This window comes from Apostichopus japonicus, chromosome 4 (assembly GCF_037975245.1).
Source record: "Apostichopus japonicus isolate 1M-3 chromosome 4, ASM3797524v1, whole genome shotgun sequence".
In the NCBI taxonomy this organism is placed as follows: domain Eukaryota; kingdom Metazoa; phylum Echinodermata; class Holothuroidea; order Aspidochirotida; family Stichopodidae; genus Apostichopus; species Apostichopus japonicus.
Window position 1 is genome coordinate 9,837,313 of NC_092564.1, and position 27,435 is coordinate 9,864,747.

The 27,435-nt window shown below is 38.7% G+C and overlaps 1 protein-coding gene across 1 annotated transcript in view; it reads left to right on the forward strand.

Moving 5' to 3' along the window:
• The first annotated feature begins 1,597 nt into the window (after positions 1 to 1,597).
• LOC139966400 (atos homolog protein A-like) overlaps positions 1,598 to 27,435 on the forward strand; it is a 47,017-nt gene continuing 21,179 nt past the window's right edge. The window contains exon 1 of the mRNA XM_071969346.1: positions 1,598 to 1,859. Coding sequence (XP_071825447.1) covers positions 1,844 to 1,859 — 16 coding nt within the window. The 5' untranslated portion in view covers positions 1,598 to 1,843. The remainder of the gene's footprint in view (positions 1,860 to 27,435) is intronic.

Below are 27,435 nucleotides of genomic sequence, written 5' to 3' on the forward strand. Positions count from 1 at the left end.
TACATGCGCTATAGGTCTATGTGCATGGTGAAGGAGGGAGGGGAGGAGGAAGGTAGGGTCGATATGAAATGTGGAAGCAGTTACCCCCCCACACACACAAAATTAGCACCCCTTCTCCCCCTTCTCCCCACTGGCAGACTGAATATTACAAAAATACTAGTGTACCTGTATATTACATAAACAAATAACATGATTATGTGGTACAATTAACCTAAACAGCCAAAAATTCTTCAACATTGTTTCATAAGTTGCAAATCATATAGCACCATTTTGCATCTAGTAAGTCTGTGATCCTATTTGCTTGTACCAAGGAAGATATTTATAACCCTGCTTTGAGAAGAGAACGTTTTGTAATATTGATTGTAAAGGACAAAGATTTCTTTCATTGTAGATGACACAAATCTTTCAAGAGAAACTTTTAGAAAGCCATGATATAAGGTTATGAACATCTCAACTTGAAACTGAACGAAAACCACAGGCATGCTAGTTATGAACAATTAGAATGGTTAGTAAACTTTTATTTTAAAAATTTTAGAATTCCAAAATAAATCCCACTTTAGTAGGAATAATTTGCTTTCTAGGAGAGTGGTTTTTTCAGGTCAAAGCAGCTCCTCAGTGAATTTTGCTTCCTCATTATTTGTCCCCAGATGGTTTGCCCCCTTTTCAATGCTTCCTACAATCCAATTGGTTCTGCATTTAAAGGCATTTAAGACTCGCCCCAAACCGTGTGCCGTGCACTGAAAAAGTTAACTTTCCATTGCTTGCAAGTGAAGTTTTTCTCTTGTCACTACAAAATGCAGACAGTAATGAAAAGTGATACCTTGTTATCTTTAGCTGGACCTGAGATGTCCATCGCTGTATCATTAGTACACTGTGCTGTTGGTATTGACAAGCTGTTTGTACTGAGGTACACTAGTGTCTAATTACCGACGGTAGCAAGCAGTTTGTGCATTTTCTGGGATCGATGGTGGTATCTAACACTTCTGTTACACCTCATTCGAAACTATGTCAGATTACCGGCATTAGACGTTTCTTTTTGCGCGAGTCTTCACACCCTTTAAATTAATTTTGCTAACATGAAGGAGAGGACGGCTCGAACCCCCTGTCATAACCGAATTCCATGTCCTTAATAGACCACCGTTCTTTAATTGGGTATCAAATAAAAAAAGCTCCATATGAAGCCGGATGCCGGGTCATTGAGCTGCCACTTTGGCAAGTTCACAATCGCCGAGTTTGGCAACAAGAGTCGTATTTTACGTCATAAACTATGACGTCACAGCCTGTGTCAACAGAAACGTATACAAAACTTAGCCGTATGACCTTCTTGTCTCAGCTGTTTTGCACGTGATAGGCATGTAACATAAAGTACTTATTGTTAACAAGAAGTAGAATTACACACATACAAACCCCAAAACTGAGCACAATAGCATTTTAAAAATGTATAATAATATTTTAAGTCTTAAAAGAAGTTTAAATCATGGTTAAAGCGCCACTTTTGTAACAAAAAATAATATTTCATCCCTATTGCAACTGGAACAATCCACTGTGGGCGGGCACTAGCCAACGAGATATTGCTTCATATTCGCTCAACAAAAACATTGAAACTGGAATGGAAGTGAATATATACATACACACTGCACGTACTAATGTATCGCATAGTCCAAGGTGCAAGAGTTTCCGACCAGCTGTAGCAAAAGCTTAATTCTTTCGACCCTTGTTATTAACAAACGATTTTCATCAAAGAAGATGTTGAAAATAACCCTCATCTCCGACTTACAGATAGTATTATGATGTATACTTTGTTAATCGCGTAGAATATTGGTTTTATTTCCGAAGTAGCAACATGATTTCGCAATTCGGTGAGTTCAGCTAGGCCTCAGGGATCGATCACATCTCATATAACTTTTCTCACTAGTAATAACTAAGGTAGGCTACAGGCTGGTACATAGTAGAAGGCTCTTCAGTACGTTTACCACTCAAAATAAAACTTTCCATACAATTTGACCGACGATATTTTCACAAAACATCCAGTAGAAAAATTAACTTTCAATTATACCGCCGGAAGGTTACTATGTAAATGCAAATGTGTAATGTAAAATGTAGACCAAAAGTTAGGCTAAAAAAAGTGGCCAAGTGCCTATAGGCCTTGATCAACATCTCTAAGTGAGGTCTTCTCTAAACTCCAAACACAGTTGGTTAGACTATGTAAGTTAAGATCTTGTAAGGTCTGTTATTGTTCAAAGTTTTAAGTTACGACTGTGTACTACAGTAACTGTTTGAACTGTAAAATACCATGACGGGCGTACCAGGGCATAGGTGCAACCAGGGTTGTGCTCCAACAGGCAGGAGGCACCTCAGATGTAAGTAATACTTTTCACGACTGAATATACGTCAACCCCCTGTACCCAGTGGAACACCAGTACTAAGGTGATTAACCGGTAGGCCAATCTGCCCATGTATCCCAACACAGCTTTGTGTACGACTCATATCAACTGTTGAGTACACAGTCATCAAGTCAAGTCATCACCACAATGCAAATTTAGACAGAATATTTAATTTCATATACATTTCAGACAAACAATAATACTGCTAATCTAGTTGGCATAGTAGTGACTAAATACTCATATCATGATGGAGGACAGTAAATGAAATGCCAGTCAGGATGAGGGTGGAGTACACAAAGTCCTCCATTCCACATACACAGCCTAATGTGCCTCCGACTTAGCAAATTGGTGACTGTGTACTCAGTGGAGGACAGACTGTGGAATTACTTGGCAAAAAATGAATTCAGTCTTGCAACTAGTATAGTGAGTTCATATCTGTAGCTTAGTGTAATGTGAGGTACATGTAGTCAGCGTGTCTTTGGCGTAACCAGTCAATTGTATAGATCCGCGATCTTGCAAATTTGGCAGTTTAGTCCCATTATCCTGAATTCACTGAAAGGTTGAATTTGGAGGAGTGTCATTTTCTGTTTAAAAAATTTGCAATGCTTAGCTTTTGAGAAACTAAATATTGTGTGTGTATAATGCTAAGGTAAATTAAGAACAGGGAGCTATTCTATTTTAGTAAAGAGTTGGTGTCCAAAGTCACAGTGATCCCAGTTGTATTGGACAGATCTGGGATCTGTTGTATATTAGCATATCAGCAATTACCATTGACCTTACAGTAACCATCTGACACATAGTAGGTAGAGTTGAAGGGAAGTTCTATGCGACAGTCAAAATTGTAGACCAATGTACTACTTATTGCACAATAATAATGTTAGTGTTTACACAGGTCCAAAAATCGGGAACCGGGTACCTGAGAGCCGTTACCCGTCGGGTACCTGGGAAAATATTGTTTATCCTCGTGTATCGCGATTTTCAAGAAACTACATATTTGTTGCTATAATAAATGAATGATATTCTCCACTGGCAATGTTTTCATGTTCAAATACGTACAGGTGTAAGATAAGGTATAAAACCTTCCTCAATAATTTCTATTTTGCTTTTGTTTCTTTCATTAACTTGTTAATAACTTGATATAATAAACATCACTACTAACATCGCAATGCTGCCGCTGCTAATGCTTGCTCTCCACCTCTATTGAATCAGCCATATAAACATCAAATTTAGCTCTTAAACAGTTTTTACTAGTACTATCTTTTATGCAGGCCCGGGGTTAGCATTTGCCGCGCGATTCGCGCAATTTAATCGCATTTGGAAAAAGTTTAGCAAAAAGCCATTTGCGATGATTATTTTCTAATTATCCCGTCTATAATCCATTAGTAACATCTCGAAAAATTCCTTGTCAGTTTTTCCTTCTATGAAATAATCGAATGAATAAATAATAATTGTGAGAATTCTTTCAATTTCTTCCACATGGTGGCCTAACACCACACTAAGTTAATGGGGAAATCTAGCCTATACCGTTGAAATTGTGACGCATATAAGATATCCATGGAATACTTTCGTTATTGCTGTTATCAAATGATTTGATGCACAAACCATAACTTGGGTCGACTTGAGATTATTAAAGGAGACCAATAGCAGGTGTTGGTTTTTTTGGTTTTGGGGGGGGGTTGTTTTTATTGGGGGGGGTTTCATCAGTAAAGTTATGTACTTCAGATAATACTTTTGGGCATCTACACTAAAAATGTTATGAATGTTACTTCTGACCTGAAAAATTCAATGATTATACCTGCTCAGTTTAGTTTCATATTTGTAATTTTCTACTGTGCTGTCATGATATTCTGTGATTCCATGACTGATGCTGTATTCAGTGAAGTGCTATGTATTCTGCAAGACTAAGAAAGTCTGTTCCAACTGCCATTCAAGCATTGAAATATAGTACTGCACTTAGAGGCCCCAAACCGTGTGCCGCACTCTGAAAATGCAGACAGTAATGAAACGTGATACCTTGTTATCTTTTATCTAGACATGAAATGTCCATCGCTGCTATGTACACTGTGTTGTGGGTATCGACTGTAGCTGTATGTATTGAATGTACTGTACACTAGTGTCTAATTACCGACAGTAGCAAGCTGTGTGTGTATTTTCTGGAAACGATGGTCGTGTCTAACACTTCTGTTACACCTCATTCGAAACTAGGTCCTGGATTACCGGCATGAGTCGTTTCTTTGTGCGAGAGTCTTCACACCCTTTAAATCATGTGTTAGTTCTGCGTTTCCATCACCTTTGAAAGGTTTCATTCTAATTTCTTCCAAGAATTATTACCAATATAACCCATATTTTGGGAAGTCTGATTCATGAATACTGAAAAAAACACGTCAGATGAGTAGCTTGTAATGATATTACATGGTAATGACCATAATAAACTTATAATGCATATCCCATCATCAGAAATATCGATGAATTTTGGTCTCCCTGTCAATTTTGACTATACAAACAAAAGTAGTGTTTGGTATTTAATGGTATTTAATTATCTTGTATTTTGTGTTGTAGCTTTCAGTTAAAACTGTACTACCTGTATATTTTCTGACGCTCAAAACCTCTTAGGATTGTCACTGATAGATATCAGGAAAATATTTTGCAAAATATATCATGAAAACTGCCATGATAGTGCAGGGAATAATGTATCCATTATCGCATGAAAAAATGCACACAAAATTTGAAATCTAAATTATTCTCTATACTAGTGCACTGTGTGTGAGGTTAGCAGAATATGGCATGCCTGTGTATAATTGTCAGAGCCATCGGCCCTACATCGGCCCTAATGAGTTGCTTCATTTGGAGGTTGATTTGAGTTGCTGCCAGAAAAAATTTTCACAATGTCGTACAGTATCTGCGAGGCAAAAAATTAACAAAATTATTTAAGTCGCCTGACTATTGAAAATTGAGTGACTTTGAGTCATCACTCTTTGCCATGTATATTGTCATTGCTATATATGTTCAGTATGTCTGTATAGCATATTCAGTACAAAACAGAAAGCTTGCTTTATCAGTGACATGGTTCATCGCATGGTGGGTTTAAAGCTTTCTACAAATGCATTCATGGGAAGTTACCGAGCGGCATATTTGTCAAATATCATTTCTGTTGAGAGAAACTTCTAAACAATTACTAAAAGGAGCGAAAAGAACAGTGTTTTATTCTTGAACTTTAATCCCTGACATTTATTATACGTCAAATGTTCAACGTTTTACACATCATTCTTTTACTGTACTGTATAGGGCATTTGTAGCAACTGGTACACACTTTGTGTTTCTACTTTAGAGTGTTGTTAATTTGTTAGTCTTCAGCACACAGCGGATAATCCTGAGGGTTGTCAGGACGGTCACCATCATATTCAATTCAATAAATTGGATCTTTAATTTAATTTCAAAATGTACCATTTGATACCATTTGAACATTTTGAAATGGTGAAAAACCTGTTGATTATTATGCTGTGAGAACACCCTCCTTGCTTTGGCCTGGCCAAAGCCTCCTGGAACCCATGCCAATCCACCCCTCTCCTCTCCTATCCGCTTCCCCTTCTCCCATCCCCTTTCCCCTTCTCCCATCCCTGTTTCAGAGGAAATATGACAGTTTACAGACATCTAGCTGAGAATAATTTTACCAATAGTAGAGTTACATGTTAATCCACCTCCTTTGCATCAGACTGTAAAGCCAATAATTTGCTATCAGGCAAACGGGTGGGGTTAACTAAATTGGGACTGGACATGATTGAATGGTTAACCAAAGATGATGAAGACCAAGTAGGTAGGGATAATACTACATAACAAACTTCTAGATGGTAAACAATCTAACAGAGTACACAGTGTGGAATAGCTGTAAAACCAGCTGATATCTATGCAAGAGGGATTTTAAGTTTACGATTGAAGAGTGTTCTTCAAAGGTTTCTTAAGTTTTGGATTCTCTTGGTGTTTTTTATAAGGGGTAAGTTAATGGATCACTTTTACCACAAAATAGTCCTGTCTATGCCAAGTGCTATAAATACCCAAAGGTCACTATGTTAATCTGAATTCAGTCATAACATCAAACTTAATATTGTAAGACAAAATCGAATAAATCATTAACTGGTGATGCTGATGGGAGATGTATAGGATAGGAATACTTTCATTTTCAAAAAAATAAAATATTTGTATTTATTTTTTACTGTGTAAATTACTACTTTACACATTGAAATTTCTCTTTTTGTTAGTTAATAATCAAGTCTCCCTGGTCAGCAAGTAGTGACCATACAGTAATTATGCTACATTTACACTGCCTTTTACCCAACCATTCTTCAGTGATTGTATGCCTACCCTACAAGGAAGTTAACTATTCTTTAGAAATAGCTTCAAATTGGAAAGAAACTCCATTGTCTAACAATAAAACACAGTGTCTAACAATAAACACAGTTTTCAATGTAAAAACACTCAGTGAACAGAAATCATTGCTTGACCATCAGCAACATCAGAAGTTGATCTGAACTGATCAACCACCATCAGAATGGATGGATTTTTTTCCAAATAAAGTCTTAAGAAGGAAAGGCAAAAAAGAAGCCAAATCTAGGATGTGGAAATAAGGTTTTAATCATTAACCTAAAATTTGAGTAAGTTATGTTTCTCATAGAAGGTTAGAAACCATCATAAAATTTGTTATCAAAGTTGGAAATTTTTTTTTTGGACATTGTGTGGATGCTAGTTTCTTTCTTTCTCGTGTATCGCATAGAACATATGGTGCCCTTCAAGGATTTAATGAAAAGTTGTAAACTGTTTTATTGATACAAAACCAAAAGGACTTTCCTGTTTTCCTTCCTGATTGCTCCACAAAGTACTATCGATATCAGATGGTGAAGGTGCAACTTGCTTTGTTCATAAAAATTGATATCGTGGAGTTACACATCTATTAAAAATAACTGCCTTGTATGTTTGTTTACCAGTACAGCTGTAGTGTAAACCATAACAAAACTATGGAAGTATAAAGCCTATCGGTGTAATATACTTCAAATAAGCACTATGTACAACACTGTTTGAAGACAGTGTGTATTGTAACAGGGGATCCTTTAACGTTTTGACTGAGGACGCTGTCGTGTCGGTCCTAATTCTGTGTGATCTGTATACCATGTTTATATCATCTCCAAAGATTTTGTGTATAATATATCTTGACCAGAAAGTACAGCTAGGTACAACTAACAATTTGTTTTAGTTCAAGGTGGATGCCAATGATGAATCACTCACTCAATCATCTTTATTAGGATAGTGAAGGTACCCTCATCAGCAGATCTGTGGTCCTTTGTCTGTCCCGTGATGTAATTAAGTCCTTTTCTTTCGCAGTGTAAGCTTTGTCCATTTTCTGTAACATTTTGTTTTGAAAAGTTTAGACTATAGAGACAAAGCAGACCAAAGTATGGTAGTTACATATTGACGATTGCACGATACTGTTAGTACTTTGTGTACAGTATTATGTATAGGCAGTCTCATACAAAATTTTTGGGAGGGATTGTCCCTTCTTGGTATTGCCCCTACTTGGTTTCATGTTTACAGGATGGTAGATTGGAGAGTTTTGAATTGTGTGATAGGGACATTCCCCCATTTGACCTTCAATTTCATTACATCTTTACTGAGTAGAGTATAGTGTATGGTACATGATATGGCATTGTGGACTTTGTGGTAACTGGCTAGGTTGTAAATCTGCCATCCATGCTCCCAACTGGGACTCCACCCACACCAGAAGAAATGTTACCAGTGGTGGATGCCTACCATATTTATGGATCCCTATAGTACTCACTGTGTTACATGTACTGTATTGTAACATCTAGATGTGAATCATAACCTTGTCTTGTTAAGACACTAGTATGTACAGCCTAGTGTACCTTTCTTTTTCACAAAGCTTTTTTCCGGTTTCTATTTGCTGTACTGCCCAGAGAACGCCCGTGGCAACGCTTTAGATTGATACTAGGGTCTTTCACATTTCTCCCAAGCTATTTTATGTTTTCCTTTGATTTGGCAGATTTGCTTCGGAAAAGCAAAGAAGCCAATCAGGTTGGCCCTCATCACCCATAATGTTATTCAAGCCCTGCCTCCCACAGTGAACAATCACTTGGCGTTAGATTGGACTGCGAGACGGTCGCTAATTGCTGTAGAAGAAACATGATCTCACATCACATGCAATTTCATAACAATAATATGAATAAAGATTTTGTGATTTGCATAAGTTCACGCCCCTCTTTGGAGAAATGTCCAAGACGTTTGTATCGGACAGATCCTCGGGCATGTAAAATACAGTGGGCAAGCACATTGGTGGTATGCAGAAACGGACTCTGGGGCATGTACAGTTTGCACGGGAGAAAAAGAGTATTACAAACGACTTGGCCAAGCCTAGTGATAACCTTGAAATTGTGTCAATGAGTTAGTTCTTAATTTCAGATGTGACTGTTTAGATTGAGTCTGCTCATTCATGTGAACTTAGTTTGAACTGGAAAATACCAGGAACAAGGGATGATTTGTTTTGCATGACATTGCACTGTAAATTTTTCCCCTTCCAAACCTGTTTTAATATTGCAATGAGAGTTCAAACTTTATTTGACCTTCAAATAGTGGTTAATTGGTACTGGGTTTGAACATGGAGCTATTCGGTAATAGCCCCATAAGTTGAATTAGGTGTCAGGGTTGAAAAGTTCTATTTTTAAAAAAAAAATTCCAGTATTTGCTCTTCAACAATAAGTTGCTTTTGTTCCTAATACCATGGAGCTATTTCGGTAATATTGGCCTGCAGGATTTTAGGAATTTTGGAATCGCTTAAGCCAAAAATCAGGAAGCCATAAATTTGCTGTCCTTCCATCCCCCCCCCCCATGCCCCCACCTTTCCCCTCCCAAACCTGTTTTGGATACACTAGTTAAAATTGTACTGAGAGTTCACACTTTATTTGACCATCAAATAGTGGTAAATTGGTACTGGGTTTGAATCAGGTGTCAGGGCTGAAAAGTTCTCTGAAGGATAAGATTTTTTGCAGTATTTGCGCGTCTTCTACAATAAGTTGCTTTTGTTCCTAAAACTACTGTACTGTATGTACCCAGAATTTTTAATTGAAAGGGCATTAGCCTAGGTAATGCATATTCAGTGTTCATGTATTCATTATTGCGTCTTACTCTTCTAATGATACTTTAAACAAGCTTGAAAAAATCAGCCTAGAAACAAATCAAAAACACGTTTATTACTGGGAAATAACACACCAATTTCGGATATACTTTATAACACCAACAGTGTAAACTTTGACAACTCTCTGGTGTAAAACTATTCACTGCATATTCGAAAGAATTTGTTCAGTCAATTAATTAACCACATGGACAAAATGAGCTGTACTAACACATCCTACAGTAGTTGAACAGACCATCAGATTGTTCCTGAGCTCTGTCTAGTCATTTATGAGTCACAAAATCATAGCCTAGACTGTATAATCTTTTTGGTATAGTGTTACTGTATATAGGCCTTGTGTTTTGCATACTGTTCAAGTACAGTGAGGTGTTTCTGACTCTGAGGAATAGAACTGTCAATGAGTCACATACTGTAGCTAAGCCTTTGCATGTATTTGTCTTAAGTGAGACTTTATTTGTAGAATTGCTATATAAAACATCCAGGGCAATTATAATTCCTTTAAGCAGTACTAGACTGTAGACCAGCTAACATGAATACATGCATTAATACTCTCCAGTCTATTATGACAGCATACATATGACAGCATACATGCTGAGTTTGTGATTCATTTCAATTAACTCCAATTTATGTTTCATGTACATATATGGACTTTACTACACATTAGAGAAAGTGTAGCCAGGTTTTGGTTGATTTTATGTTTTGTTGTTATTTACCATAAAAGTTCTTGTAGAGAAGTAGTGATTCAATATTTGGTAGAGTTTCATGAGTTGAGGGTTTGGTTAGATCCTTGGTAGTGTGTGCAGGAGAGGGTGGAGGGGGGATGTTGAAATAGGGCTCTGTTCATCTAATTAGTTTGTTTCTTTGCATTCAAATGAATTATCTAATTTCAATCATTCAACACCAAGATTTGGTAAATGATCAATGAGAGATTGACTATAGAGCGGTATATGTTACGGTCGTATGTAATTCAATCTTGAAGTGTTAATACCACAAATTAGGTGCCATTTATGGCTACAATGTTAAAGATGCCAAGAATCAACCACAAATCAGCTTTAGATTTGCATTAAAACAGCTAGCCTAAAATGAGATATGATTCTGAATTTGTGAGATATATTTTTTAATTGACTTATTTTTTTTGAATAACATAGAATAATAGTCATGTCAGTGTAGAATATCGAATGTAGATGTGACACAGGGCATTTTGCGAAATCTAAATTATGTAGCTTATTAGAGGCCTGTGTAAACCATATTATAATCAGAGTTTGTAAAGAGTTTATAGAAGCTTGGCTATATATAGTTTATTGAGCAGCACTATTAATCTCCCAATTTAATTTACATATAATTTACATCAGCCTGCCTTTTAACCTCCCATCTGCTGCCATTTGAACATCATTTGTCAAATAATTTCTCATTTTTATAATTTTACCTGCCGTCTTTCCATACACCTGGAGTATATTTTACCCCTTAATTGTTTCACAGCTGTGATTGTAACAAGACTACCCTAATAGAACTTTGTCCCATCGTTCATATGTATGCATGCTTAGCCATGCATTGTGCCCCGTGCAAACATACATATGTCTAGCCATATATATGTATGGTCTAATTAAAATGCTTTCATCACCTAGTATTACATATATTTGGTTTCTTTGTATGACTGTCATGCCCAGCTGACCTGGTAGTCTAAAATTTCTGAATGCGTATAGTGCTGCCGTTAATATGAGTTTGTCCCTAGAGATCAGAATGAACTTGAATTTCCACTGATAATTCCAGGTGGAATAGGAATTCAATACACAATTTTAGATGACTTGATGGTAGATGCTGTGCAGCTGGGACAGAAGAGTAATAAAAATTTAGTAAAGTATGAAATCTGGTAACTGTAGTACAGAGCTGTGTTTATATTGTAAATATATTCCTTAACAATAATAAATTATAAAGCATATATATGAATTAGTTGTTGTTTTTATGTGTAGTGCAGATAATTGAAGATGAGGGCTGAAAACATCCCTGAAACAACTGTTAATTCACAGATAAAACAACATTCTAGGACATTCTAGTTGATGAATAAAAAAGCAACTTGTAAACACATGCACACACACAAAGAAGTAGCTGTAGGACTTAATTACTGAATGGAATGGTATTGTATGACAGCTAGCCACTGATGATTAATTCAAGGATATTATTGACTAATATATTACGAATAAATCATAAACCAACACACATGCAAAAAAAAACTGACTGTTGGATTTTTGATTAACTAACTTGTTTTGAAAGAAGAAAGAAATTTTGTAGTTAGCATTGCTTACAGTGCTCAAATTATTTTAATTTGTGAGGTTTTGAAAGGAAAAGCATGCTTCTTTATTTTTTTACATGATTGATTGATTACTTTTCGGTGAAGTTGTAAACAATGACTCAAAATAAAAAGCTTGGAAGTCGAGAGCGAACATGTTTTATGGCTATACCAGGATTCAAACCATAAACTTTTGGGTAATTCTTCGCGCGTTTCCATTGTTTATAATTTCCCAGTCAGTTTTTCTGTTGTTTATTAATTACTTAACTCAAAGCTTGACAGTATATTTATAATGGATGGGAAATATCACATATGCTTACAAATCACAATTTTGTCTTGCAATATGCATGATAAACAGAAAGGCAGCTTTAAATCATAAAATCTCTTCACAATTTCAATTTTTTTTTTGCGAACCCAATTTTGGCTGATACAGGACGCTAACCATATATTGTGACCTCATTATGTGTTCTAATTGTTGTGAACTTTACTCTGAGCTCTACTTTTCAAGGAATGTGAGCTTCTATATATATATATCTACATACTGTTTGTCGAGCCTATAATCTTTGATTCATTTACTGTATGTTGGAGGAGATCAAAGTCAGCCATACTTTCCTGAGAAACTTGCACATGAAGAGACCAGTTCATTATATCTTGTTTGATATAGTTAATTACTTTTAAACTCAAAGTAGATGTTTATTTGCTCATTTAATTAAACCATAAATGCATAAATTGTTTAAGCATGAAGGCAAACAGGAGAGATTACTGCAGTCGGTTTTAACAAACAGTTTGTGCAAATTCAGTAACAACACCTTTTGAAGACATTTACTTTACCCAAAGAAAATAAATTAAGGCTTATTCTGTGCCTTCTACCAGTTTGACATATTTTGATCAGCAAATACAATCAAGTTATTAGAGAAAAAACAACAACCCAGCTATGGATGAAAATTATTAGCCTTCCTCGATTTCTTTCCAACTGTTAATTTAGTTGAACATAGTTATTCCAGCGATCATCCATTACATCGAGTTTAGATACAGCTTCGTTTGACATATAAGACAATCAAGGCAGCTTGCTATTTGATGAATGTACGCTGCCTGTTTATTGGATTAACATTGCATTATTCAGACTAAGCCATGACGTTCACTCATAATTAAATGTTTCTGTATCTATTATACTCTGGGCACTCTGTTGTTTATATTTAACCATTCGAGTACCCAAGTAGTTAAGGGCAAGTAATGTAGTTTCATCCTTAGCAAGGGGGAAAAAAAAAATTAATATCACACAATATGCACTGTACATACATCGAATAACTGTCTGGCTATTAAAGCAGGTACAGACGTAACCATTATCATATTGGTCTATGTCAGAGAGATACAGTAGCTGCCATGAACAGCCGAAACAGCTACAGTACAGCAAGTATGGATTATTCCATGTGGGAGATAGCACAGATTTAATTTTCCTTCACAATATAAAGCTCTGAAGTCTTGTGAGCCCACTAGTGCTTCAGTTTCCTATGTTTTTTCTTGATTTATTACAATGTTTATTTTCTGCCAAATATAGACTTTGTAAGCTCTTCAGACACCACCTAATGAGTGGCAGTGGTTTCAGTTTCAACGCCCATCAACATCCTACCTTGAAAAATTTGAAAAGGAAGGAAAAAGGAAAGGAAGAAAAGGGAAATGTGTTTCAAATTCTAGCCGCACTATGACATCACAGATTTTAAAAAATTACAGCTCCCAGACATTATCATTAAGCGACTACATCTCCCAAACACAGCACTAAAACGGGCTATGACATCACAGATTTACAAACTTAGAGCTCCCAGACACTACCATTAAGCGAGGATATCTTCCAAACCGAGCGAGACATTTCTTAGCTGTTTGGGGTACCAGTGGTTCTTCACCAAGATCTCTGTCATAATATAAGGTAAAGATGATGGGGTTGAATTTGTATCTCCTTTTAATACCATGTTTTACTGACACACATACAACTGGATACCCCTCAGTGTATTAATTAGGCTCAACATTTACTATCGGCTTGAACTGGTGATTCACACTGATCGATTCATGTTAGTAGTATAGTGTACATTTATGTATAAATCTTCAAACCAAAATTTAATCAGGGTTACTAGGTCAGACAGACTGTAGCTAATCTTCTCCAAGGCCCTGACGGATTATAAACAATTAAAATCGACACTCGATGACGTTTAAAGAGGAAAATTGAGGAACACATGAATATAGATTGAAAGCAAAACCTTAAGGTAGGTTACACAAGTTGTATTTAACTGGATTCCCATCTTAATTCAACTAGGATATCTAGTGTGTATGGTTACATAAGTTACAAGCATTTTGACTGCTTTCCTTTGTAGCGATTTCTACACCGTTTAGTCAAATACGAAACCTTTTAAAATATATATATATGTATATATATATATATGTATATACACATATAGATATAAATAGATATATATGCCAGTCAATAGTTATTACTGGTTCATTCCAGTCTGGAAATTTATTTTCATTTCTGAAATATGTAAAGGATCTTTCATATTTATATGATTGTGATATATCCTCCCAAAGTTTTACAGTCGTCATTATTTCACCATCGATTGACAATTTTGGAGTGAGCAAAGGTAATAGTATATATATTTTCAAGGACGTAAGCCTCATCTTTAATTCAAACATTGATTGAAGTATGCATACCAAGTGTAAGTGTACACATACATGTGCATCTGGCTAGCTGCCTCAGGTACTAAACATCCAATGGTTTCACTGTACATCTCCAATGTCTCCTCCAATCACTAATTGCTAGAGTTTGCAAGGATGATTTATCTGTCTGGATCTATCCTCTCACTCAGTGTTTGTGAATTTTATGTTCAGCTACTACTGTAGACTTTACTAGACTGTACTATGTACTGTAGCTCTGGTAACCTTGTATATCAACACATGGCAGTGTAGCTCTTGAAAAAAACATTAAAGAGGAAGGGAAACCCACCCCAATTATCCATTCCCAACTCCCTCCTCCCCCCCTCCCCTCCCCTGCCGCCCCTCATGTGAAAAGAGGTGTGTTCTATGTAACATTCATGGAAATTATCAGACATACCCTTACAATTGAAACCATAATTGTGATAATCAAAAGTGGGGAATTACCCAACCTGGTCTTTATCATGTGATAGAGACGCATTTGATAAAGGACTTCTTACACAGGTTCAAATAAATGTCATGTCAACAAGGCTGTTTACACATGTACCATGAACACAATGTGTGATGTCAAAAGTGTACAGTGACTAAAGGAAAGGGTGAAACCTGTCAGTTTAAATGTCATCAATTGTCTATTCATGTTTTCTTGGATGTCACTATATAGAGTAACACAGTAAAATATGTCAGTGTGGTGGGCACGAAAATTGATCTTGCTGGCTGCAGTGATATGTTTAGCTAAGTCTGCAGGTCTGGTACACTTAACGGATGATCAAACCTCCTGTCCCCCTTGACAAAATTTGAAATTGCATTTAAATGGAAAAATAACCATCAGGAATTTCTAGGTACGCATAGCCTATGTTTTATAATGTATGTTGAAATACCTTAGCAACTAGGCCTTTTAGTCAAACCCCCCCCCCTTCCCCAAAGGATATATGACATGCATTTCCTTGGCTATCAGGTTTGTGCGGGCTTTACTAATTAATAGGATTTTTGAGAAACATTGTCGCTGGCAGCAAATGATTTGTGGGTGAAAAGTTGCTCACCTCTGTATACAGTACGTAAATTAATGCACATCTTTGAAAGAAAATTTGTAAAAAGAAGTGAATTAGCATTAAAATTAATTGGTAAAACATAGTGGTTATGTGATGTCAATTGGAGACATTCTCAAGTCCTGTTTCTGTACCAACTTTTAAAGCAGAATATCTGCCAAATTGGAATAAGAGTTTATCTGAAATTCTTTCTTTTTATTAAAAAGAATATAAATATGAACTCTTAATTTAGTTTTAATTACTCATCCCTAGGTTTAAATAATCATGTATTTATAAAGGCTTAATTGTATACTGCATGCTGTGCTGCAAAATACCAGAAGTAGATTCTCAGAGGTCATGTGTCAGGTCAAAGCTGAAGACAGACATGGTCACAGACCGTGAAATGGAAAAATTTAACCTCCCGGATGTGCTGGAACTGTTATAGATTACGAAACTGTTCAATTGTCAAATTAATTGTGTTCTCTTATAGTCCATCCAGTTAAGGCAACAGTGCAGCAACTTGATAACAGAGTGTATTTGTGGCACTCCTTAATTGCCTGGCTCCACACAAACCATTGTACTCTCAATTTTGTGTTCACTATAGATACAAATAGTAGAACTGTAAACCAAAAGAACTTAAATAATCTAGATGCTCTTGTAACGCTATTGTATACATAAAAGGTGCAGGGTTTGAAGGAATTTATTAGGAAACTGAAGGAAAACAAATGGGAAACAACAATGTAAAGAGAATAAAAGTTTACCAATACCAAGAAATTTCCATACAAGTTTCCTCAAACTTGCTGCTTGCATTTTTCCTCAGAGTTCTCTGAAAGGATTAATGGCCAAATTTTTGCACTGCCATTTTAAATTTCAAGGGAAAAGGGAAACCTTGGTATTATCTATTGTATTCTGTCTGCCGCAGTGTGTAACCCTTTTCAAAAAGTACAAACTTGTGATGACCTTCCACTTCATTTGTGTATGATTAATTAACTAGTTGACAACAAGCAACAAGTAAAGTACTCTTACATGAGCCTTTTTGCAGTCGTTCATCTCAATCAGGTTTGAATAATGAAATTATTTGCAATTGGTCCATTGAAGTTTGCAAAAGGCTACTGTGTAGTGTGTCGCAGAGATAAAAAACGTCAATAAACAGAGACCCTCAAAGGATTAACTTCATTCAAGGATAAAAACAAGTTACCTTTAATGGTCAGGGTTACCCTTTATTTTGACTCGCAGGTTAGTGTTGATAAAGCTGGTTAGTGATTAAACCCATCCAGGAGAGTATAATTAAGACCCTTGTAAATACTTCAGTTCTTCTCTGTATAGATATATGCTCTCCAAGCCAGAGTACTTATCTGGGTTTATAGGTTTTACCTGAACGATTATTGAGTTAAAGTAGCGTATGGGACTGATTTTGGTCAAGTTTATCAGGACTCTTTTGATAACACTCAAGCTTTAAAGCTGGATTTGGGAAACCTTATTTGCTGGACAAGAGTCCATCATATTTTTAGTTTTCTTATCCTCTCATTCAAAATTGAAAAAAAGTTGAAAATTATTTTTTCCTTATAACGTCAATTGTTCTTCGAACATGTGATGCGTATTACATTTCTATTTGCCTTGTAGAATAATATAATAACACAATTTTATGATTTATGAATTTGTTTATGCAGCTTTTTCTGCTCCCTTACCCCTCCCAACCCTTCCCTGTCCTCTACCCTCTGAACGAATGTAAATATTCGGATGTGATTTATATTTGTAGCCTCCTTTACTGTATAAAGATTTCACCCTCTCCTAATAGATTTTAGTAGGTAAGTTCCATATTAATCATTTCAATTGAATATCAGAAACATCTTTGGAATATTTCTGCAGCCTTCCCCGATAGGTGTGCACATCAGATCGACATAAGAGACCCAGTGCATGTCGCAATGTAGCCTCGATGCATTTAATTGGAAGAATTCTGAACAGCACTTGTGAGATCATATTCTTAGTGATACACTGTACATGCTGTATATAGACTGTTATGATCATTCAAAGAATTTAGCAATTACTTGGAGGGATTGTCGGAGCTCCGGTAACGGTTATATTCATAGTGTATGGTTGTATTCTGCTCTTATTAATACACACGTATGTAGGCATGTTAACACTGTTAGGTGTATACAGCTGCTATGATAGCAATGCTGGCATATCGATTGTAGTATGTTGGATGTTGCATAATACATTAATACAGCTATGTAGTGACCTTAAGTTTTTAAGGCATTCATATCAGATCAAACTATCAGTTTGGAATTATTGTTAGAAACATGTCTAGGTAAAATAATGATGACTACTAGGACTGTTGAACAGTTCACCCCACCAGTCCCCCCCCCCCCACCCCCTCCCAGCCCCAAAACACACACAAACTGTTCACCTCCCCACCAAGACTTTGAAATACATTCCAGAGAAATTGAAATCCTCTCTGGAATGAAAAATCATTTAAAAGTGCTGCAGCTTCCTAGAACCTCAGTAAGGCTCTGTGATACATTTTAGAGTATCCTTCATTCTGAATTTTTTTTTTCTTGTCTGAAAATGCTGCAGAATCGGTGGATCTGTGGACTATAGTCATATGTATATATAAAGGCAGGAGAGCACTAGATTGTTCGATGGATTTTGAATCAAAATGGTGCCAATTGATTTTTGCTTCACATTATATACACTTTATTTAATAGCTGTATGTGTCAAGTGTACAAGATGTACATTACAGGGAATAATATAAGTGTTATAATTTAGTGTAGCAGCTTTGAAAGCTCTGAAGTCTGTCCCTTGGTTCCTGGTTAGTATACTATACTACACTATGCTATGGTTCCTGTTCCTACTACTAAGATGATTCCTATGTTAAAAAAGAAAAAAATGTGTGAATTACATGGTTGGACAATTAAATAAATAATTCCCTGCAGTTTGCCTAGTGCTCTGTATTGGTATCCTGTACTAGTCTATATCACAGATTTACAAGTAGTATTGGAATTAAAATTTAGCAGGCTGTGTTGCACCACAGGACACAGGTATTTATACTGTATAATATATATTATGGGAAGATCAGACACAATTAAGTAAGATATTCAAGGGCAGGAAAGCATCCAGTCATTTAAATAAAGGATAAACAAATGAATGAACAGATGGCTGAATTGATCAGCTGAGAACTACAGAACAGTTAGTAATTAGACCATGGTTGGTCAATTAGAGTGGATATAAATAAACTGTAGTGCGTGATTGACCTTGTAGTTATAGATATTGAAACAATAGAAGTTAAAGGCTAGTTGGTTCAATGGTTATGTCCAGAGGGTTATTTGATTGCGGTCCTTTACTGTTTGTAAGGCTCGTAGACCCTTACAACAACAGGGAGTACTTGTCTATTTAAAACTAGATAAAGTTAAAGTTGTTCTGGATACAGATATGGAATTTTTTAAATATTTTTGTAAGTGACTTATATAAGTTACAATCTTCCTTGCCTACAGCAAATACGCTCCTCTGCACAAATTCATGACTGAACACACAGTGTACTATTTCAGCGGTCAAGTCAAACGTGTCCACACACAGGAAAGTAGTGCTGACCATTAGAGCACTTGTGTTTACAATCATACGGTGGCTGGTCAATTAAATACGCCCAAGGATGAATCCTAATGGCAATACTTGGGGTAGTTAATGCTATTAGGGAACAAATAATTAATGCTCAAGTGTACTTAAGGAGGGCTGTTTGTCTATAGGCAGGTTCGACTGTCATGAAAGTAAACACTGATATTGTATTTATTCCATCTCTAATACCTGTCTCCATATGACTAAATTGTACTCTAGATTTACATTACCTGACTTGCTTAGATTGGTAACCTACTTGGTCACCTATTATAAACAGCCTTTTCAATTATACAGCTCTTTATCAATATGTTGTTCCAGGGCCTCCAAATTCTCCAAAGCAAACCTAAGAAGGAGTAAGAAGAACCTTAAATTTTTTGTAATCCTTCTCCAGTTTGCATACTTGCTGATGGGATATGTTTTCATGCATGTCTTCAACAAAAGCTGTGGATGAATTCTGTGATCTTCACATTATACAAACATTCACTTTTAATTAATAGCTTGTTCACCCATGTATTGCAACAAGCACTTATATCTGCTATATAGAGGAAGCCACAGAAGTGGTTATTACTTTCCAGAACATTACAATAATGACAATTTTTGAGAGGCAAAGTAGAAACATTTAATCAGTCACTGCAGATGGAGGTTGGTGATATTGAACCATTTTAATGAGCTTTTGATGTGCAGCTTGGCACTTGAAATCCTTGCCAGCAACTCTATTTTTTAAATGAAAGACACTGGCAGGGTAATTCCTTGCTTACCGAAAATGGAAAAAACATAAGATAATGTTTGATCTTATGTTTTTTTTACTTTTCAATGTACCACCAGTGTTATTCATGGATGAAGTTACTGTATATCATTTGATGATTGAAAAGGACAGTGATAGTTTTTAAAACTAACAGAAAACTACGTAAAATTTGAAAAGCGTTTTTGAAGAAAAAACCATTCTCATTTTAAGAACTAGACCACGCCTAGATGTGAGTTTAGTAATGAATATGCAACACTGAACAGCGACGGTGTAACAAATGCATAGTACTCAAGTTTCAGTTTTAGATTTCAAATTTGAATTAAAATGTTGAATTGGAAGCCACCCGGCATGAAGTTGTAATGCATATAACCTTGCGGGCTTCTCCCACATTAGTGGTCATTAAAATACATAGCTGCCTCATGGCCTGTATTTATTTATTTAGCTCCATGGAAGCATCAGCATGGTAATGCCTTGGTAAGGTATACAATATACACTAATCCTGTTAGATAATAGTAGGCTGTAAGAGTAGTGATACCGGTTGTTTTCTTCTTGACTTAATTCCTCTTCTACGTGAGGTTTTTTCACCGGACAACTATTTTCATATCATAGGACTTTAAAAGCGAGATTATTGCTGAATTGATTATACAATAAAGATTGCAAGTCTGTGTTCCTTCGATCAGCTTCATCAAACGTCAGTTGGAACTTGAGCTAAAGTTAGTAGCCTACTGTAGGTCTTAGTGTAATATTAGTAGCCTAGTCGGAGACCTAGCTCTAATAAACTTACGCTAGCTATGAGGCCTAGTCAGAGAGAGGTTGTGAAGATGATCGAATGTCTGTGATAACAAGTGTAGTATTATGTGACCATCTAGGCTAGGTTTTGCACATTAACTACTGTTGTCACTAGTCTGCTATTCGTATCAACGATCAGCTGTTCTTTGAGAAAGGAGAGCTACTGAATATGCATTCAAGTGGGTTCCCTCATTGGCTTGTTTAAATGAAGAAGCATGGCGTAAACAGAATACATTACTGCAGCTGATACATTTTTTGATACTTTCGATCATTAATATCTTAATTAATAAAAACGTCAATTGGTTACCTCAAATGGTAGGCAAACTGACTAAAGGAGTCAATAGATTATCTCAAATGATGAAAAACTTTGCTATTTTCTCAAAAATATTTCACAGTACTGTATATAAACATTGCCTTGTAACCCTGAACAAATATTTAAAGGGATTTTCTAGCTCAAAGTTGGTAAAACATGTCTATTTCACACAGGAAGACAGTTCTTTCTGGGTATTGAAACATTTTGGTTTAAAATTCTATACTGTAAAATGTATGACATGGTTGATGCATTCAAAGGGATTTCTACAAATCTCTTTTCCCGTTCTCACTTAATTCTGGGAAAACTTTAACTCACTTGCTCTACATTAGTCAGATAGTTACTGTATTTTAAATTTTGAGCAAATTGCATGACAAGGAATCATCAAACTAACTACTGTAACTGGCTGTCTGGTTTGAAAATGAACAGTTTTATATATTTCCTTTTTCCAAAGGAACAGAATCAATTTAACATGTGCATGTGCTTTGACATTACGGAAGGGTTTGAATCGACAATCCATTGGCTAATGCTCATTAAAGGGTGTGAAGACTCGCGCAAAAAGAAACCTCTAATGCCGGTAATCTGACCTAGTTTCGAATGAGGTGTAACAGAAGTGTTAGACACCACCATCGATCCCAGAAAATACACACACAGCTTGCTACCATCGGTAATTAGACACTAGTGTACAGTCAGTACATACAGCTGCGGTCAATACCCACAACACAGTGTACATAACAGCAATGGACATCTCAGGTCCAGCTAAAGATAACAAGGTATCACGTTTCATTACTGTCTGCATTTTGTAGCGACAAGAGAAAAACTTCACTTGCAAGCAACGGAAAGTTAACTTTTTCAGAGCGTGGCACGCTGTTTGGGGCGAGTCTTCAATGCCCTGAAACGACACCTACGGTACCTTTGTTCAATTCAATCCAATCGTTGTACTCTTGCATCATGTGCGTGCAGCGTTTCGTATTTGAATTACGTTTCCTACCTTGAAATTGCATATATGTTATGACCTGACAACCTCTTCAGTGAAAGTTGAAACTGAGTCCAAATGATACATGATCAGAACAATAGAGTGATAAATAACGAAAGAGAACACATACTTTGTTAATTAATACAATGTATATTTATGACATTACCTGTTTCTCTTGAAGTTCCCTTTTGATAAAGAAAAATAAATTCTGATATCTTCCACTATCATATAGGATCTGGAAAATTGCATTTTGGGAAATAGCATGGGACTTTCACTGAGATGCTTAGATTATGTCCCTCTTTAACAGCTCAAAAATGAACCTTCTGTATCATACTTTTATCTCTGAAAGTACATCATAAATTAGCTAGTACTGCGTTGATAAGAACATTTCTCTCCCTAAAACAGCTTGAAAATGTCTTGTAATAAAACGTATGCTTTCTGAATGTCGTGCCCATTTGGTTAAGAGAGCCTGATGAAATTTGAGAATAGTTGACATTTAGCGAATGAATGTGGAATTGATTGTCGTCAGTCTGTTATGAATGCTACTGTATGTACATCCACTTAAAGCTGACAACAGCCTGCATGCATGTTGGATAATAAAGGTGCTTTGAATGAATTTACTTGATTATCTGTCGTATACACACAAGAGAAATAGACCTAGATACAAAGCAGAATGGAGGTGCTTACGTAGGACAGTTGGTAAATCTGTGGACGAGGAATTAATGTGTTAATTGGAACAGAACAGATATGATTAGATTTTGTGATTTTCTTGGATCACATTTTTTGCCATATCATAATTTTTAAATTGTTTCAGTTTTGCTGATTTTTTTTTTTTTTGCCATCTCGCCTGAAGTTGAAATTTTTCAACGAATGGTTGCACAGGGGCGGATCCAGGATTTTGAGAAAGGGGGGGCCGACATCCCGATGGTAGCACTTTAGTGATCTGCATCCTGGGGGAGGGGTCTAGGGGGAGGGGTTGTCCCCCTCCCCCTTGGAAATTTTTGGTTAACTGTGAGTGCTTAGATGCAAAATGGTGAAACATTTCGCCAAAAACTAGAAAAACCAGAAACGTTGCAGACACGCTTTTTTGTGCACATATTTTTTCTCGATAGACAGATATTTAACAACGCTCAACAGTGCATGTACAATGGATACACTATTATTGCGTCGATTCGTTTTTTCTTTTGCGCGAAAATTATGACACCAGATTCACCCCAAGAAAAAACATAAAACAAGATATATTCAATGAGATAATTATGATATACTTATTAATGAAAGGGGGGGTGTAGGCGGTTTTACACTATCTAATGCAACGTAGTCGCTAAGAACCTGAAGTATTTTTAAGGGAGGGCCCGATAATAAGCGGAAACGGATCACCGACCGAAAAAATATCGGAATTTGTGGACTATTTCTTGCTTCCTATTGTATTAAAACAAAGCACCTATGTGAAAGACACAAATCACATTCTGAAAATTGTGGAAGCCACCCCGTTACCAAAAGCAGTAGTACTTGCTACACTCGATGTCGTCGCCATGTATACCAATACTCCCCAAGAGGAGGCATTAGATATATGTCAAGAAGTCTATGAAAAGGCAGAAAAAAGCGAATATGGAATAAATAAAATATCTTCCATATCCATGCGCAAACTAATTGAACTTATTTTTAACAAGAAACTGTTTCGAGTTCAATAACCAATTCTATCTAAAAAAGATCGGTTGCGCCATGGGTAGCCAAGCCTCTCCGGAAATCTGTGATATCGTCATGCATAGACTGGAAAACCAGATTTTACCGACAGATAATAAAATCTTAAAATGGCTCCGCTATAGAGATGAAAATTCACAGCGCGTACTCCCTCACCTCATATAACCTATGCATTACCGTATTAACCTCGCTCTAGCATCTGGCAATTTGTCTGTATGTAAGTGTGGCCATCTCCCTTCCGTAATTGCCAGCTGTTACGCAAGTATCGCTCTCTTATTGCTCTCACTAAATCCTAAGATTTCAATTACTTCGTCTAAAGTTTATCGTTGTTTTTGTAATTCTTTTTCATCTATTCAACGTCCTGCACGTTTGAACTGCTTTTTGTCTTTGAAACGTTTTTTTCTTTCGTGATTTTCGAACGTTTTTTTGGTTTACCTCGTGAACGTGGTTCACGTAGCGTGGCTAGGCCCGCACCTTAGTGTAGCGTTCTCCTAGCGTTTATTTACTTCCACGTACAGCAGTCGTGTACGTGGGCTTACTTGCAGTTAAGTAACTGCTTTGTTTAGTTCTTCATACTGTTTTCGTACAGCAGTCGTGTACGTTTTCCCTTTGCAGTAAAGTAACTGCCTTGTTTATTTTTCGTACTGGTTTAGATACGAATTTCTTACTGTTCACGTACAGCAGCCGTGTACGTTTTCATTCTGCAGTAAAGTAACTGTTTTTAATTTAGTTTTCACAGCTTCAGGTCTCGGAGATTTCTCAAAAAATTTTTTCGGAGATTTCTCGAAAAAAAAAAAAAAAAAAGGATGGAAAACTGCCGTTCTTGTAAGCAGTTCCGTCCGTTCAAAGCATGGGATAAGCATGATTTATGCCCAAAGTGTCGCCCATGCGGGAGTAAGCAGACCTGCTCCATTTGCCAGGACTGGACCCAGGAGCGCTGGGATTTGATCGGTACCTGGCTGGCGGATAAAGCCGCAGAAAAAAGAAAGAAGGCGGCTTCCTCAAAGCAGGGGAAAAAGAAGCCGCCGGCGAAGGAACCCCAGGCGGCCATAAGAGATGGCATAAGCCCTAAACATGGGGGAACGGAGGGCGCCATACAAGATGGCTCAAACCCTCCTCAGGAACGGGTATCCATACGAGATGGAGCTAATTCCCGTGCGGCGTCAGCTCAGCCACGGCCGCGACCCCAGGAGGGTCCGTCCACTTCAGGCCACGTGGAGTCCAGAAGCCCCCGAAGACAAGCGGTGGCGGACTTATTTACTTCAACTCCGGGGTCGTGGGACCACAACCGGAGAGATTTCTCGGGGTTCTCCCCGGAGAAGTACGGAACGGCGCCAAAGCCGAAGCAGAAGCCGTACCCACAGCCGTAGCCGCGGTAGGAGCCGGGAAAGACACCGGCGACCTCGACGCAGGTCGAGGTCTGGCTCGTCGCCCTCGTCCTCGAGCGGACATTCTTCTGGGCGACACAGGGCCAAGAAACGAAAGAGGAGACAATCCCCAGATCCGGGGCAGGCTCTCCTTTCCCAGGTTAAAGACCTCCTGGGACAATTGCTACAAAAGCCGAGTCAACAGGACCCGGAACAACAAGGGGCTCCGTCAATTCCACCACAACCGGCGCCACCGCCAGCACCGGTTACGGACGATCTCGCCCCTGAGGAGGCCCAGGCAGATCCCTGGGACGACGTCTCCTCCAGAGCTGATGATGCGCTGTCAATCGCAGCTAGTGCCCGCCTCCTCAGTGGAGACTCCGAGGCGGAGGATGAAGAACCCTTACGGGGTACAGAAATTTCGGCGGAAGCCTTTGAGAAGGCGACGGCAGTACTCCGCAGAGTCCTCGGCTTCGAGGAAAGGGTGGATGCGCGGGCCCACGAGGGGCCGGCATCCAAACTCACTTTGAACGCGGCCACCCAAAAGCCTCGAGCCTCCATCCCGGTGGATGTGGAATGTAGAGAGCGGTTCGAGGCGGTGGCACAGGCGAAACGCTGGACAGCCTTCCAGCGATCAGCCCATCGCACTTTCCACGTGGGCGACGAAGACTGGGAAAGTCTTTTCACGCCACCCCAAATCCCGCCTCAAGTGAAGGAGAGACTTCGGTCGGCGGGTGCCTTAGACGGCAAAGACAAGTTCAGGGAGAAGGGTGCACAGACCCTAGAATCCTCCCTGTTCGACGTAGATAGGGCCTCCCGCGCAGGGATGAAGTACTCGTCAGCCCTATTACTTTTCGCCGAGCTATTGAACAGATCGTTCCAACAGGCCCAGGCATCGGGTATCTCCCGCAAAGATACCGCCGCCATCATTGCCCTCCTGGGACCCGTTTCCAGGATGGTATTAGACCAGTTCGCCCGCGTCTCGGTTAAGGCTACCTTGACACGTCGGGACCTGGTTCTGAACTCCCTGAATTGGTCGTCCAGATCCACGGCGGACGCGTTCCGCAACTTACCGATCCTGGGCAGCGACCTCTTCGGCGGCAAGTTCGATGACAAACTCCGGGAGGAGGCAGAGAGAATGAAATCTCTGAGGGAGGCGGATGAGCACATGTCCTGCCCGACCTCATCCTCGCGCCCACGTTTTGACTCAAGACAAGGTAGCCGCTCAAGATCCAGCTACAGTCAGAGTCGGGGCGCTCCGCGAACGCAGCAACAATCCGCTCCTTCGCGGCCCGAACACAGGCCGTACCGCCCGCAATACCGCGGAAGCCGCGGAAGCCGCGGGCGCGGTAAACGGCCCTAGGGATGCCCACCCCACCGTAGCGGCCAAGGCCAAGGTGGGGGGGCGACTAAGAGTTTTCTGGGCTCACTGGGAGAAAATCGACCCAGGAGCCTGGGTACTGGACGTGGTAAAAAGGGGCTACGAGATAGAGTTCTCGTCTACCCCACCCCAATATGGCCTCTTCGCAACCACGCCAGTACCCGAGATACCGGAAAAGCGGGCCGCCCTCGAGGACGAGATCAACAGTCTTCTCAAAAAAGGCGCCATTACGCGGGTCACCACCGCAAACGCGGACGGCCCCCTCTTCCGGTCCTCGTTCTTCCTCACGCCGAAGAAGAACGGGACTTGGAGGCCCATCCTGAACCTCAGACCTCTCAACAGGAGGTTCATCCGACCGGAGAGGTTCAGGATGGAGACTCTCACATCAATCCTCCACCTACTGCGCCCAGGGATGTGGGCATCCTCCGTCGATCTAAAGGATGCCTACCTACATATCCCCATCCGACTCGAGGACCAGCGGTTCCTCGCGTTCAGGTACAAGGCCATAGATTACCGCTTCACAGCGCTACCATTTGGCCTCTCCACGGCACCCAGGGTTTTCACCAGGGTAACAAGGGCGGTCCTGGCTCACCTCCGCCGAAACGGGGTAATGGTGTTCGCCTACCTAGACGATTGGTTAGTACTCGGCAACTCCCAACAAGGGGCTCTCGCCAGTACAAACGCCACCGTCTCCCTCCTGACGAAACTGGGGTGGTTAATCAATGTCGAGAAATCCAACCTCGTGCCCACTCAATCGATCATATACTTAGGGGCCCGTCTCGACCTCGCCAGCGGCATGGTCTACCCGACGGCCGAAAGAACGGCAAGCCTAGTGGCCACGGCCAGAAAAATACTAGGCAATCGGAATACCCCAGCGCTCACGTGGCAGCGCCTATTGGGGAAGATGGCGAGCTTCACAGACCTTCTAGACCTGTGCAGACTCAGAATGAGGCCGCTCCAGCGGCA